We start from the raw sequence: 17100 nt of genomic DNA, 5'->3' as shown, positions 1-17100 counted from the left end.
AGGTTCTGACCTTAATAGAAACGTTGTAGCATCAGTTGATGAGAGGAAACTGTTGGGTTTAAAGGGGTTAATAAGGCCTTCAGCCTGTGTATCAACTTGGGAAGAATCAAGTAGAATGTTACTTACGCTATCTCACCATATCAATCGTTGTGTTTAGCTTCGCTACAGCTTGCTCACAGACTAGGACACATTACACCCAAATATCTCACACGCTGGAGACCAGATAAAGCCAATCGGCTACACATAGAAACTCACTGACACATGAGAGGCAGTACTCCTCCCCATTGTCTTACGGGCTGGGTCTAGGTAGAATAATATCACTGTACGTCCCTGATGTGGGGCTTTTTGGTTCTTTTTACCCCTAAGGTGAACTGACCGAAGCCTCAGCGCTGAATCAATATCTATTCTCTGTGTACCAAATAAGTATCCAAAAACGTGAGAAATTGTCGCGTGATTTGTGCGTAGGTGAACTACCCTTTCCAAACGGTATAAAGATCCTGGGCTGAAGGAGAGGAAAAGATTCCTCCTTCACAAATTGGGGGCTCGTCCGGGATACCAGGAAAGGAATGTAGTTACACTGGAGGAGCATCTCTTACAGTCAGCGGCCGCAACTAAGTAAAAGTTGAGCAGAAAACCTCTTAACCAAATTTCTGCATGTCTTATGAGACATCTCGTGGCCGTGAGAGCATGTTTCAACAGTAGTACTGTTTGTAAGAATAAAACACAGAGAATACGTACGGATTAGTCTACCAGAGAAGGGTTTAGAAGATCCCCTCATCCAAATAGTCAGGCTGGATATTGCCTGATTGGCTGGATGTAAAAGCTGCCCTCTGAGTTTATGAGAAAAGGCCAGAAAAGAAGAGAAAAGACGACTGCATGGTTAAGAGGCCAGAGGGGTCTGATCAGCCCCCAAAAAGCACTGCCGTCTAGGAGTTTAGGGTTTAGAAGGTCCCCTTTGTCTAAATAATTAGGCTCCTAGATCGCCTATGTATTCAGAGAATAGAAGCTGCCACTCCGAACGCCCTGTAGCCAGACTAAACGAGTTAGGGTTTAAAAGGTCTCCCTTTGTCGGAATATCTAGGCTTGTAGATCGCCTAGGTATTCAGACAATTAAAGCTACCACTCTGAGTGTCTGAGTAGATAATACTAAACGAGTTAGGGTTTAAAAGGTCTCCCTTGTCGGAATATCTAGGCTTGTAGATCGCCTAGGTATTCAGACAATAAAAGCCACCACTCTGAGAGTCTTGAGTAGAAGAGACTAGGAGTTAGGGTTTAGAAGGTCTCCCTTTGTTTGAATACTTAGGCATGTGGATCCCCTGGGTGTTCAAAGAAAAAAAGCCACCACTCCGAGTGCTCCAGTAGAACAGACTAAGAGTTAGGGTTTAGAAGGCCCCCTTTATCTGAATATTTTGGCAGTGGATCCCCTGGATATTCAGAGAATAAAAGCTACCACTTCGATGTCTGAGTAGATAGATAGATTACTTCATTCATCCCCGAAGGGAAATGAGGTAAGGGAGTAGGAATAGGAGAAGAATAGGAGAAGAATTTAGAGGTCTCTCATTCAGACAACTCAGGCCCAATATTGCCTGTGTGTCTGAGTGTAAAAGACACCCTCTGAGGTAATAGAATAAAAAAAAATAAGAAATCATTATAAAATAGCAGAAATAGAGAAAGATAAAAGAGCCTATGAGGTTTATGTAGGTATTAAAAAGGTGTCCTTTGTTTTTACTGTTGTGAGTGAGATCTTCAGAGCAAGCCGAAGCAGCGGGTGGACGGAAACCTAACGGTGATAAAATAAGTCCACTGTCTGTTGAAGTAGGCTGTTCAAGGGTCTGAATAAGTTCTGGTGTCGTGACCGGCTCCTTACGTGAACGGTCACTTGGGCTGAGAACTCGGGACATAGCGTGCCATACCTCTCAGCTGGCCAGAGTGTGTGAATGAGAACACAGTATGTGTGATTCAGACACAGCTGAACCAGGGACTTTAGGAGCCCATATAAAGGAAAGGAGGGACAGAATAAAACGATCCTTCCCAGAGAAGAGAGCAAAAGGGGAGCTTAAAGATTTTGAAAAATGGTGCAGAGACGTAACAACAGATGGTCTGTTCGGTGGCTCAGGGGGGCCCCCCCACCGACAACCACTCTATACGGGAACTCTCTAAAATATAAAAACCTAACAAAAACAATTGATTCAGCTGATGACACAATTTGAAAAATCGGGAAGGTTATCAAAGGGAAAGAAAGAAAAACAAAAGGTAAAGATTGAAGATCATATAAAATTTACAAGCATGCATTTTTAGCAGTCGCTTTTCTAGCCACAATAACATTCCAGTGCAAGCAGTCCAGAAAAGCAGGAAGATAAGGATGGACTAACAAGGACAACCGCCGCGACAACAGGTGAGATACCCCTTCCATACACACCACGGGAAGAGCAGGCTAATGCACCAACAAAAAAAAACAAAAAAAAAATAAATAGAAATCTGTTTGTGGACACTAGGACTATAATGGAGAGAGCAGGACAGGAGAACTCTAATGAACAATATAGCCCAAATAATTTGTTTGTACAGATGCCACAAATGATTGTAACCAAAGGCATGCTTACATGTGACTTAAAAACCCACGCCGGAGGAGGCTGTTGAGCAAGCATATAAAGAAGAGGTAAGAGATGAGCAGTTAAAAGAAATTAAAAGTGCGTTGAATGAATTAAAAGATAAATTAACCGTTAAAGCCAGTGAAGTGGAGTCAAGGACAGAGTATGGAGACACAGGAGGGAGTGAGGGAGATAGAGCATGGGGGTTAAGAAAGTGGATGACAGGGACATGATAAGATATCTGGAAGAACAAACAACCAAACCATATGATACAACACAACTAACAAAGGTCCTGAAACAGTTGGGAGAGCAAGCCACAGAACGGATGGAGGCCTTGGAAAGATTAGAACACGGGCCGCAACGCAGTTGTAACAAACCGCATCCTAAACACACTAGTACAGAAACAAAAATTATGGAGCCAGACCGAAAACAATCTGTTCTGTTTTACAATTGGACAGCGACACAGAACAAGGGGGGGGCTACACCAACATACATGCTGTATCCACGTGACTTGACTCAAGATACAGAACGGGTATATGGACAAAAAGGGACAGCTCACATCACACGAGGACAGGACATCACAGTACACATAAGCCATGCGGTAACAAGCTACATTTAAAGCCAAAAGGTTCACCTTAAGCCAACAAAGGACCAGTAGAATGCATTATGTCAGTTCATGAAGGAAGAAATGAATGAGACTATGAAACAGAAAGTCATTAGTGAAGTAAGAGTATGTAAGAGTATGTAAGAGAATGAGTACGTTGAGTATGCAAGCTAAAGCAGCCCCTCATGAAAAACAGGACGTGGGAGGAGCCAAGGTGGATCGGCCCGTTCAAAGGTAGTATCATCAACTACATATGGTGTGAGAGTCTGGCTGAATGAACAGCAGACTAAGCTAAGTAAATATTGGCACAAAACACACTGTAGAAAAGGACAGCCGTCCTCAGAGAGAAACCTTAGAGAAATCAGAAAGCACCTAAGGGACATAGGCAAAGAGACAGAGGGAGAATAAGATGATGACCTACAGGTCATGGCTTACACTGGCCTGTTTGGCCGTGGTAAGTCTGATAGCGGCCGTGCTGTTATCATGGCTGAATGTAGAGGATAGATCACAGATTAAGGAAAAGGATGCTATAAGTATCCCCCACAAAATAATTATTCCAACGGGGGGACCTAAAATTCGAACACGACGAGAAACTCACCAAGATCAATATATACAGAAGTACGAGGGCTTGAGCTTTATTATGAACGGGGTACCAGATAAGTATAAATTAGCTGATCAGATTGCAGCCGGGTGGGGATCCATATTCCTCGGGATAACCCCAAACAAAAATGTGGAGGGAATAAATTATTTACATTACAATATCTACCGATTGGCAAACTATACAAGAGATGGGTCTCTTACTGCACACCAGAATAAACTTGCTCTGATCCTGACTGAAAAGGGAGGTGTCTGTAGCATGTTTGGAGAAGTGTGCTGTACATTCATCCCCAATAATACGATGGATGGATCCCTGACCAAAACCTTGAGAGGCCTTAGAGCCGTCTCGAATGAATTCGAAGAACATTCTGGGGTCACAGACCCCTTATCTGGTCTGTTTGACAAAATCTTTATTCTCTATTCTCTATCTCTATTGCATTTGTGGTGTTTGCTCTGTGTGGTTGTTGTTGTATCCCATGTGCTAGGACTCTCATCATGCGGTTTATCAACAAGGCGCTGGGGAATATGGAGTCCAAGGGAGCATCACCAGCGCATCAGATGAACCCCACAGAGGGCGTCACTCTGCTCGATCCAAGAGCTGATATACAGGAGAGGCCATTCCAATATTCAGACGGGGACTCTGACAACGAGCCTGACCTGGATGATGTAGTACGAGCTCAGGGTCGACAATAACTGATCTTACGATGTTAGAATAGCATTTTGCTTTGTGGCTTGCTTCTAGGCTTTGGCTTTTGATTTATACGTATATATGCATTTTTTTACACATATAGTGAATGTTAGTTAATTTTCCAAAGATGTTGCACACACAACCTGAGCCTACCGGAGAGATGGCAACGTGTTTGTGGGAGCACGTTCACGTGACCGCTGGAAGGAGACCCAGGTTACAAATATAGTTTAGATCGCATCCATACATCCATTTCATACAGGGTTTTTACATTACATGATGATTTAGGGGTGGCGTACCCTTCAGGTACCTTGTAGAGCCCCGACCTAGGAACCAGGCCACGCGGCAGCGCGGAGGGTTTCCAAACACGAAGGCTGGCAACGACGAGGTCTTCGGTCCCGCAAGAGTCACGACCTCCTGTTTTGTCAGAAAGCTCCTAAATTCACAAACTCACTACTTATGATTTTTTTTTTTTGTTGTTGTTGTTGTTGTTGTTCACCCTTCAGGTACGCCAACAGGGGGATTTGTTGGGTTTAAAGGGGTTAATAAGGCCTTCAGCCTGTGTATCAACTTGGGAAGAATCAGGTAGAATGTTTCTTACGCTATCTCACCATATCAATCGTTGTGTTTAGCTTCGCTACAGCTTGCTCACAGACTAGGACACATTACACCCAAATATCTCACACGCTGGAGACCAGATAAAGCCAATCGGCTACACATAGAAACTCACTGACACATGAGAGGCAGTACTCCTCCCCATTTTCTTACGGGCGGGGTCTAGGTAGAATAACATCACTGTACGTCCCTGAAGTGGTTCTTTTTACCCCTAAGGTGAACTGACCGAAGCCTCAGCGCTGAATCAATATCTATTCTCTGTGTACCAAATAAATATCCAAAAACGTGAGAAATTGTCGCGTGATTTGTGCGTAGGTGAACTACCCTTTCCAAACGGTATAAAGATCCTGGGCTGAAGGAGAGGAAAAGATTCCTCCTTCACAAAACCACCAACATCTCATAACTGAACCGGTTCTGATCTGAGGAGCCCCACAGCACAAACAAGGCCTCATCTTACATCTGTATAATTATATGTTTAAAAATTAATATGATTGTTCCTGTTGTGAGGATGAACGTTGCCACAATCTTAAAGGTTTCACAGTTTGGTTGACTCTGCTGCCACCTGCTGGTTCTGCAGACTCATCAGCTCATGTTGTTACAACTAAATCTGAATTAGGCTTAATGCTATATATAAAATATCAATTAAGACTATATTAAATGTTTATACAAAAGATATGAAAATTCTCTAAAATTAAATTATATATATGGAAAGATGCATATATATATATATAGACACAAGGATAAAATCCTTGTATGAACCACAAATCCAACATTCATGTGGGTGTAACCATAAACGTAACTTTAATTATCATTTTCAATATCAATATACCTTTATTTCATTTTATTAATAGACCTTTATTTTATTTCATTAATATTCCTTTATTGATTTATCTCTTTGTTTTATTATTATATATTTATATTTTTTAAAATGTATTTATTTATCATTCTGGCCTAAAGGAAAAATAATAATATATACATATATAAATATACTTTTTTTTTTTTTTGCTTTAAATGAAAAGTAACATTATAATTATTGCATTTATTTATTTATGTATTTAAACAAAAACTACAATTAGGAGTAAAATGAACATACCTACCTTCCGAAAACAATAAAAATCTACATCGAGATTTGGTGACTGTGTTTTCTTTTACATGTTCAATAAAGTTTTGGGTAAAAAAAAAACAAATCCCACTGTGGCTGGTGAAGGAGGAGGAGCAGAAAGAGAAGAAGAGGAGAAGAAGAGGAGCTACTGGTATGTGGCAGAGCTTCCCCCCTTTTCCTCCTCCTCTCTGTTGGGAAGAAAAGTAAAGTCCTGTTTATGTCGGAGACAGAAGTAAGTTACTTTGTATTTATTTTTATTTAAGGTGACTCATGTGTGTGTGGAGGTGGAGGTGGAGGGAGGTTTATTTCACGGCTACAAACTTTCAAATCTACGCAGGAAGAATTCACTGGAAAAGTTTCTCATCCGCCACCACCTCCCTTTTTAAAAGTTTTAATACATTGTATGTTACAACTAGAAAGTAAACTCATATACAAGACACAACTAATAATAATAATAATAATGATAATAATAATAATAAGTTACTGTCTTGCTTCAACGTAGCAATAGTTCAGTAAGTTTTTTTGTTTGTCTTTGGTTTAACGGAGGAAGTTTGTTTAAAAACGCGAAATAAAATCACGGGTTACAAACTTAGGCCGCGTTCACACCGGTTTTTTTGTTCCGATTCGGGTTTAAAAATCTGATTTTAACTGTGACCGGACGACGGCGAGATTTAGGAGCGGCGGCGTGTGGCGTGGCGTGCCATAACATTATGACCACCGACGTGAGAAGTAAAATAGCTTTTTTTAAACCATCTTCTGCCGGGAAACTTTAGGACTTTAAATGAATTCATGTGGATGTTGTTTAGACGTGTAACACCCACCTAGACCAGACCAGCCACCCGTACCCCATGATACTCCCAACAGGATGGACCCAAAGACCCCCACTAATAAGACGGTTATGATTTCTGCGTTAAATAGTGATGATCGATACCACTGATTTCCTTTCCGATCCGATACTGAATAAAATTCAGTATCGACAACGATCCAATACCGATACTTTGTGTAAATACACCCTAATGTACCTGATAAACGTAAAAATAATAATATTAATAAATAAGTAGTGCATTTCAAATTATGGCTTCATAAGTAATTTATTTATTATTAGAGTAATTTATTTGTTTATGTTAAACTCTGAAGTATATTGAGGTAGTGGCCTCATTTACTATATAGCCGAGCTAGTACAACTACACAAAAACCAAACAGAGGACACAATCATACAAAATATGTTTCACTTTAACACTTAAAAAAGAAGTAAGATAATAAGACCAACTGGTATCTTAATTATGACCCTGTGCTCTCGTCTTCTGTCCTCCTCATCATAAATGCCTCGTATTCTGTGTTGTGGTTTAACCTGAGTTTGTGTTTCACAAGTTTGTTGTGTTGTTAACAAGAGTTTAGTTACTTTCCACTGTGTTCCTCCATTACCTCCAATGACTCCAAAACTCTTAATATTTTGAGCATAAAGATTTGGTATCGGTAGTGTAAATATTTCAGTGTTGATCTACACATCACTAGCGTAATGTCGTAGCTTGACGTCCTCCTCCCCAGAAATGTAACTGCAAGAGCTGTGATTGGTCCACTTGGTGGCAGATAAACCCTGTCACCCTATGGTACACATGTCAAACCCAAAGACCAATTTTTGCAGGTACTTTGCGTCCCAGACTGCACTGAAATAGCTGAACTGGCATCAGGCAGGAACGTCAATCAACTTTATCGACAAAATTCATCAGTCTCACGGTTGCCTCGGCAACCGTTCATCATATCGGTAGAGAAGAGCAGCTTCTGAAGCTCCATCAGTCCATACGGTTAACTGATAAAAGCTCAAACCACAAGCTTTAAAGCACTAAATACTACAATATGTTAACGTAGATTCTTACACAAAAACGTAGCAGCGCTGTAACATCATGCTAATCAGTTAGGCTACTGTTCCACGGTAGCACAACACAAAACTAAACTAAAACATAAATGACAACACCACTGGCGCTAAACACAAGTTGGTTACCATTTAGCTAAATGACAGCAGCATCTTTAACACACGGCCTCAGCATGCTAACTTAGCCCTGTGGTTAGCTCGCTGACCACGAGAGTCAGCTCCTCTCTGCACCGTATAGCAACCACCACGTTAGTCCCACTAGTGTCCCTTTATTCTGACGTACTGGCTGTAGGTGTGTGTTCATGCGTTTGTTTGTGTGTACGTCGGTGCAGAGCTCCGTCCATGTAATAGTAGGGGAAACACTGAAGTAGGACTGGCAAAAAAAAAGACACAGCGCAGACCGATGTTTGGGTGGAGTTGTTACAGAGTGAACCAGTAGAAATGACTCACGCTGTAGGTTGCAGCATCTAGTCCTGCAGTACTTTAAATGAGCCTTAACAACACCCTGTTCCCAGACACCCTCAGAAGAAGTGTTTCATTGTAGTCTTACTCATTTTACTTGTCATCATGATTAGGTGTAGAGATGGAGGGAGAAAAGGAGAAGCAGAGGCAGCAGCGGGGGGAGGAGAAGGAGAGCAACGAGGCGGAGGACGACGACGTGAAGGAAGAGGCCGACGGCTACGACACCGACGACCTGGGATATCCCATCATGCACTGGGAGGCGCTGAGTCTGCGCATCGCCGAGCTGGAGAAGCAGGAGGAGGAGGAGAAGCGGAAGAAGGCAAAGGTCAGAGGTCTCACACGCACCAATCAGCCACAACATTATGACCGCCGACCAGAGAAGTGAATGACATCGACCATTTATTTGTGATAACTCAACGTTCTGCCGGGAAACTTTTGGACCTGGGTGTTACTTAGACGTCTGTGGCTGGTTTTCCCTTTCAGAGTGGGTTTTCTCTGGAGCGACGCGTGGCCCCGCTGAGCTGGACGGAGGAAAGAGGGAGGAGGGCCGACTCCTGGGAGGACAACGACGATGCCGGCAACAGCCACGTGTTGTCGCTCACCTCCCGGTACAAAGAGACACTTTTAACTGGTCACCAGACAGTGATGAACTTTAAAACATCTGGTGCAGCAGTGCTAATACTTTAACAACAATGAGTGGCAAAACACGAGGAAATTACATTAAATAAACATAGGTGTGACACACATACATTTGGCTTCAGACCTCCATCCATCCTTCAGTTTTACATTTAAATTAACTTATGCTACGTGATGTTATTCCAGATCAACATCCAAGAATAACTGGCTCAAGAATGACATAATATATCCTATAATAACTTAAGAACTACATAATATATCCTATACTACCTTAAGAACTATATAATATATCCTATAATAACTTAAGAACTACATAATATACCATATACTACCTTAAGAACTACATAATATACCCATTACTACCTTAAGAACTACTTAATATACCCTATACTACCTTGAGAACTATATAATATAACCTATGCTACCTTAAGAACTATATAACATACCCTATAACTTAAGAACTACATAATATACCCTGTACTACTTTAATAATAACATAATATACCCCATATTCCCTTAAGAATGACATAATATTTCCTATATTAACTCAAGTACTACATAATATACCTTTTACTACCTTAAGAACTATATAATATACCCTGTACAACTTAAGAACTACATAATATACCCTATTCTACATTAAGAACTACATAATATACCCTATACTACCTTAAGAACTGCATAATATACCAATTACTACCTTAAGAACTACATAATATACCCTATACTACCTTAAGAACTTCATAATATACCCTATACTACCTTAAGAACTGCATAATACACCAATTACTACCTTAAGAACTGCATAATATACCCTATACTACCTTAAGAACTTCATAATATACCCTATACTACCTTAAGAACTACATAATATACCCTATACTACCTTAAGAACTGCATAATACACCAATTACTACCTTAAGAACTGCATAATATACCCTATACTACCTTAAGAACTTCATAATATACCCTATACTACCTTAAGAACTACATAATATACCCTATACTACCTTAAGAACTGCATAATATACCAATTACTACCTTAAGAACTACATAATATACCCTATACTACCCTAAGAACTTCATAATATACCAATTACTACCTTAAGAACTACGTAATAAACCCTATACTACCTAAAGAACTACATAATATATCCTATAATAACTTAAGAACTACACAATATACCCTATACTACCTTAAGAACTACTTAATATACCCTATACTACCTTAAGAACTACTTAATATACCCTATACTACCCTAAGAACTACATAATATATCCTATAATAACTTAAGAACTACATAATATACCGTATACATAAACTGCTGTGTGTTTCTCAGGTTGCAGACGCAGACGAATCTCCAGCTCTGCTTCATCAACAACAGTGAGAGTGAGGAAGAGGAGGAGGAGGAGGACCGTGGACAGACTGGAAAGACGAAGAGAGGGACCACTCAGAGTCTTCAGCCTCCGGCCAAACCTGAGAAACCAAAGTCAAGAGGCTTCGGAAACACTCTGAGGAGCCTACGAGACAGACTGAGGAGAGACAACAAAGCCCTGGTCAGACCCATGTTACATCACGACATACTGAGGGAGGACAGGGTGTGTTATGTAGTTCTTAAGGTAGTATAGGGTATATTATGTAGTTCTTAAGGTAGTATAGGGTATATTATGTAGTTCTTAAGGTAGTATAGGGTATATTATGTAGTTCTTAAGGTAGTAGAGGGTATATTATGTAGTTCCTAAGATAGTATAGGGTGTATTACGTAGTCCTTAAGGTAGTATAGGGGTAGTTCTTAAGGTAGTATAGGGTATATTACCTACTTCTTAAGGTAGTATAGGGTATATTACGTACTTCTTAAGGTAGTATAGGGTATATTACGTAGTTCTTAAGGTAGTATAGGGTATGTTACATAGTTCTTAAGGTAGTATAGGGTATATTATGTAGTTCTTAAGTTATTATAGGATATATTATGTAGTTTTTAAGGTAGTATAGGGTATATTACGCAGTCCTTAAGGTAGTATAGGGGTAGTTCTTAAGGTAGTATAGGATATATTATGTAGTTCTTAAGGTAGTATAGGGTATGTTACATAGTTCTTAAGGTAGTATAAGTTATATTATGTAGTTCTTAAGTTATTATAGGATATAGTATGTAGTTTTTAAGGTAGTATAGGGTATATTACGTAGTTCTTAAGGTAGTATAGGGTATATTATGTAGTTCTTAAGGTAGTATAGGGTATATTACGTAGTTCTTAAGTTATTATAGGGTATATTATGTAGTCCTTAAGGTAGTATAGGGTGTATTACGTAGTTCTTTAGGTAGTATAGGGTATATTATGTAGTTCTTCAGTTATTAATGGGTATATTATGTAGTTCTTAAGGTAGTATAGGGTGTATTATGTAGTTCTTTAGGTAGTATAGGGTATATTATGTAGTTCTTAAGGTAGTATAGGGTATATTACGTAGTTCTTAAGGTAGTATAGGGTATATTATGTAGTTCTTAAGTTATAGGATATATTATGTAGTTCTTAAGGTAGTATAGGGTATATTATGTAGTTCTTAAGTTATTATAGGATATATTACGTAGTTCTTAAGGTAGTATAGGGTATATTATGTAGTTCTTAAGGTAGTATAGGGTATATTAGGTACTTCTTAAGGTAGTATAGGGTATATTATGTAGTTCTTAAGGTAGTATAGGGTATATTATGTAGTTCTTAAGTTATTATAGGATATATTACGTAGTTCTTAAGGTAGTGCAGGGTATATTACATAGTTCTTAAGGCAGTGTAGGGTATATTACGTAGTTCTTATGGTAGTATGGGGTATATTACGTAGTTCTTAAGGTAGTATAGAGTGTATTATGTAGTTCTTAAGTTATTATAGGGTATATTAAGTAGTTAAGGTAGTATAGGGTATATTATCTAGTTCTTAAGTTATTATAGGATATATTGTGTAGTTCTTAAGGTAGTATAGGGTATATTATGTAGTTCTCAGGGAAGCATGGGATATACCACATTGGGTATATTATGTTATTCTTAAGGGAGTATGAGTTATGTTATGTCATTCTTAAGGTAGTATATTTTTAATTTTCACGTTCTGATAATTGCCCCCCACCCCTCCTCAGACCACGGTCTGCAGAGATCCTGCCGTCCACAGGAAGAACTGGGAGCTCAGCGATTTGCACAACTCCAGCATCAAGGACTTGAACGTTCTCTGCGCGTCTCTCAACAAGGCGATACAAGGTACACGGCTCCTCATCCGCTCCAACAATATCCTTCTGTCTGCTGCGACGCACCAAACCTTAAACTGCCTCCTTGTTTGCCTCACGCCAGACTTGAGCTCAGAGCTGGTGGCCTGCCTCAAGATCCGAGACCAGCTGAGGACTAAGCAGGACGCCATGCTGCTGGAGGTCCAAGACCTGACGTCCCTGTGAACCCGGCGTGGTGGAGCAGTGGGTGGGACCGGTCACGTCCCTCTCAAAACACTTGAACTTGAAAGAAACTGTGGCTCTGGGAGAAACATTTCAGCCGGTCCCAGCGGACAATCGCATCGATGGAAGGACTGAAAGGTGGTGGTGTATTTCTTCTTTTTGTTTTTGTTTTGATTATCGTCTTGTGTTGTAGATTCACAAGGGAAAATGTGTCCAGTGCGGTGATGGGAGGTGAGTCACGAACACGAACTCAAGGGAAGGGCTTCAATGCACCAGCGGGTTCTGTTTCGTATCTCATTATTTCAGCATTATCTGCGCACATATAGTTATGGTACATATTTGAACCCATAGCGGGTTCAGAGAGATGATTCGTTCAACACAAATTAAGAGTAACGTCGGCTCAGTTCTTATTCAAATGATTAATGGAGGCTGTTAAACAAAACCTCTTGATGATTTCCTGGTTTTTAGATGTTTCATTTGTGGTATTCAGTCACAGAAAGTATAAATCAAAGAACAAGCATGAACCCGTCGCAGAAGCACCGGCTGCCTCATTTTGTGCTTTTATCGTTATTTTTGTGCAGATTAATATCATATCTTTTTATATTTGTGAAAGACAGAACCCAGTTAGTAAGAGATTGTGCAATCCTAGGTGGGGCTCAGCTCCTCGTGATTTTAATGAATCAAAATGACTGGAATCATAGAGAAATGACGTGTGTGGTGGTGATGATGGAGTTATTTTAGAAATATTCTCCCGCCAATTTACTCAGTTCAGATTAGAGGATTAGTACCAGCGACATTTAGTTTGCAGTCATGTGAGACTGGTTCCGGTTAAAGCTGGTCTCACAGAGGTGTCGAGGTTCGGACGGCAAATATCAGGGGCGTCCATATTGGTAAAGTGGATTTGGGCTTCAGCCAAACCTGATCTTTCATAGTTATTAGTTAAGATGTGGCTTAAACCAAAACCACGTCCACGTGTTTTAAGACGGTTTGTTCTGTCTGTGCTGTGTGTGGACACGTCTGCTCTGGGGAAGAAGCTGAATGTGGACAAGGAAGTCGTCAGAAATGCGTAACTTGAGCCATGTGGATGTTTGGTGACTGAACGTTTCAAAGAAGCGTTTCCGGAGAGGTTCAGGGAGTTTACGGCAGCGTTGGGTGACCAGAACGTTTCTGGAGCTTATTGGGCTGAATCCAGTCGACTCCAGGAGAAGATAAAGGAAGACTTTAGGAAGCTACAGGGGAGGAACTTTAGGACGTTTAAGATCAGCGCAGAAGTTCACACCGAGCGCCGGTATCTTTTTTTATCGTTGTATGAATTTTTTCGTGGCGTGGTGAAGATGGAAAGGTTTGATATGTTTACAAAGACGCGGAAGAACTTCAGGGTTCCTACACATCTGAAATCTCAAAATTCTTTACTTTTTCCAGACTCCAATATTCAGACCTCTCAGGAAAAAAATTCTACTTTTAACAAGTAACTAGATTAAGTCGAATACAACAGTAAATTAAACAAATTGTAAATCGGGTGAGTCAGTCGTCTGAGAAATTACAGCAATGATAAAGAATTTTTTTTAAAAAAAAACAAAAAAACTGATTAATTTTTTGTTTTTTTTATTTATGATTTTATGTTTTTGAAAATTGGACAGTGTTAACAGTGTTGGAAAGATGAATTTTTTTTCCACGCACTAATTTTCATGGACGTGGAAATGTATAAAATCTAATTCTATACTTTCCATACTTGCGTAGGAACCCTGGTCCTTCAGATTCTGTGTCAGATGTTGGGTTTTTTTGTATTTTTTTTTGGTCGACCCAAAAAAAAAAAACATTTTTTTGCCAGTGTTGTTGGGCTACACGCTAACACGGGTCCATGCAAACCTGTTTTACTACTAGTGTGAGATTATTCTACAATATTTACTAATCATCACAGTAAAATAGTTCATCTACTGCGTCTCAACCAGTGGGAAACGTTATGAAAACCTCATTATGCATAAAAAAAACTAAATACTGTGATATACATTTACCGCTCAGCCTTAAGATCAGATTGGGACTCTGATCAAACGACTATGAATATTAAAAGATTAGCACCAGATCTGAACTAAACTAAATGTAACTGGAACTTAGACACACAAAGGTCTTACACAGGTTTGCTGGACTAAATCCAGTCGACTGTTACGAGGAGACGAGGAGACGTTTAGGACGTTTAGGATCAGGCTGAGACTCTGATTAGTTATCGGACTGGGAGACAAAAAAAATGACATTTGTACTGTTGTTGTTTTCATTCCACCGTACACACTGCCGACTTTTACTGCTAACGCTAACGCATCACCACCACCATCCTCATACAAATCAGTCGGAGCTGCAGAGCTTTTAAATTCAGCTTAGTTTTTTTTTTGGGAGCTTTTTTTTGTATTTTTATTTTAACAAATACAATTCAGAAAGAATGTTTACTTGTTTTTTTGTTTAATTCAGTAGCATGTAATGTTTTTAGTTTTGTTTTTTTTTTTACTACGTTTTCATAAAGTAAATCACTACATCGTCGTTTTGCAATAAAGTTATACTTTGTTAATAGCTGAGTGATTATTTTTTGAACCGTTGCCTTGATGCTTGCTCATATTCTCCATGTACGCGACTGTTGTTTTTATTTTTATTGTTAAAGAAGAACAGTTTCTACATGTGTTCACCAATAAGGCTGCAAATCTGTATCGTGTGTCATCCAGTCCACACCAGTTTTCTTTCTTGGCCACGTCTGACACCGGCGCTACAACCAAGAGCAGATCAAGTTTTAGAGTCCGACCAGTCGACCTCCTGTGCTCTCATGTCGACTGTTGCTGCTGCTGCTGTTGTTGTTGTTGCTGTTGTTGTTGCTGCTGTTGTTGTTGTTGCTGCTCCAGCATTATTTCACAGGTCCGTCCCAGTTCCCCCAGTTTGACCCTGGCGTACTCGGCTCTGTTCAAAGCCATCTGACAGTCCTTCCTGGCTGAATATGTGGAGCCTTCGTGAGGCTGACCAGTTGCTACCTAGAGGGAAAAAAAAACAAAAAAAAGGCAAATTAAAGTCCTGTTTGTTCCAACATTCAGCCAACAGTTGGATTTAATGACAGACGATCCTGTGGCCACACATGTAAGTTCATCGTTAATAAGAATAACGTAGTGACACGGCCGTGTGTTCAACCTGCGTGAGGTAGCGGATCTGGGCGCTTAGTTCGCTCTCCACCCGGTTGATGGAGCTCTGGAACTGGACCAGCTGCCGGTCCAGGAAGCTGTTGTTGTGTTTCTCCTTGGAGAGCTCCAGAACGATGCTGCCTGCAGGGGGACAAACGCGTGTTGGGTTAGAAATCAGGACCAGATCAGGCTCTTATTCTGAGACTCCGCACCAGAGAGATCTGGTAGTTTCGGGGTAACATCCTGAGGTGGTGCACCAACTTTTTTCTGTTGATTATTACTAATTAATTTGAAACAGGTCATTATGTAAGTAGTTTATTACAACATACGTTGTAATTTTGTGTATATATATATATATAAATTATAATATAAATTATTTTACTTTACCGTAATGATTCGAATAAGGGCGACACAAATCCAGTAAAGAAAAGATGGGCTCTATAGCTTAATAATTTACCCACTACGGGATTATACATTTTCATTAAAGTTCTATTAGTTCATTATTTACTGTTTGACAGAATAAATGACTGTAAAATGAATGGTGGGGCACGGACAGTTACATGTGGTGCATGCGTTTACCGTAATGCTTCGAATAATGACAGGGAAAAAAAATGGAGGGGACAGCTTGATGTTCAAATTTTGTCCTCCGTAATTTTCCCCACTGTGGGACTAAAGTAAGCAAAAAATACTATCTTATTTTATCTTGCTAAATTTAAAGCAGAATTCTTGGAACCTCGCCGACGAGAGTATCTTGTGCCTTTAACACGGCAGCGCACCAACAAATCTAAAATAAGCACAATTTAATTTTGAGATTTTTCAAGACGCAGTAGCAGAACTCTTTGCTCACCGGCACACTGCAGCACCACCGCGATCTCCTTCTCCACCTCCTCCAGGATCCTGAGCCTCTCGTTAGCCATCGGCGGGCAGAAAACCCACGGAAAAACCAGCGGCTTCCCGAAAGAATTTAGTTAGATTTTATAGTGATGAACCCCCAAACCCACTCAAATATCTGTAAACGGGAGAAAATCAGAGTCTTATTGGTGCCAGACCGCCTTTACAATAGAGAATAATGCAGAAGAAAGCAGGATAATAAGTGAGAATGGCAACAAAATAGAAAAAGATGCATTAAGATGACGTCACCCGTCGCAGCGTCGTGACGTACGCTCGGCCGGAAAGGCAAGATGGAAAAAAAATAACAGCGTATATCAAACATTGACTGTATATACTAGATATCAAAGCATACAGACCATTCTCATTTAAATATTAGAAGAAGAGTGGTTTTTGATAAGTAAGATAGATATTAAGCTAAATATATAAATCAATAGATAGACAGATAGATATCGTAGATAGCGTTA

General features: G+C 40.0%; 2 protein-coding genes across 3 annotated transcripts; one reads left to right on the top strand and one right to left on the bottom strand.

Annotated features, from left to right (window-relative positions):
- The first annotated feature begins 6289 nt into the window (after positions 1-6289).
- Positions 6290-15152, top strand: si:dkey-6n21.12 (schwannomin-interacting protein 1). Of its 2 annotated transcripts, none has more exons than XM_047611096.1 (6): positions 6290-6423; positions 8640-8851; positions 9010-9134; positions 10503-10719; positions 12285-12402; positions 12493-15152. In XM_047611096.1, the coding sequence occupies exons 2-6, from the start codon at positions 8648-8650 to the stop codon at positions 12591-12593; spliced, it is 765 nt and encodes a 254-aa protein (XP_047467052.1). In that variant the 5' UTR covers positions 6290-6423; positions 8640-8647; the 3' UTR covers positions 12594-15152. The 2 variants fall into 2 exon arrangements, with proteins under 2 accessions (XP_047467052.1, XP_047467043.1); XM_047611087.1 differs by having other exon boundaries at positions 10503-10761.
- On the bottom strand, positions 15044-16893 carry med11 (mediator complex subunit 11). The gene is made up of 3 exons (XM_047611109.1): positions 16593-16893; positions 15756-15886; positions 15044-15601 (listed from the first exon to the last, which is right to left on the bottom strand). Exons 1-3 carry the CDS (start codon positions 16660-16662, stop codon positions 15398-15400), a joined length of 405 nt encoding a protein of 134 aa, XP_047467065.1. The 5' UTR covers positions 16663-16893; the 3' UTR covers positions 15044-15397.
- Between the last annotated feature and the right edge of the window lie 207 nt (positions 16894-17100).

The sequence above is a fragment of the Mugil cephalus genome, chromosome 1 (genome assembly GCF_022458985.1).
Source record: "Mugil cephalus isolate CIBA_MC_2020 chromosome 1, CIBA_Mcephalus_1.1, whole genome shotgun sequence".
NCBI classification, from domain to species: domain Eukaryota; kingdom Metazoa; phylum Chordata; class Actinopteri; order Mugiliformes; family Mugilidae; genus Mugil; species Mugil cephalus.
This window is presented reverse-complemented; position numbering and strand designations above follow the sequence as displayed.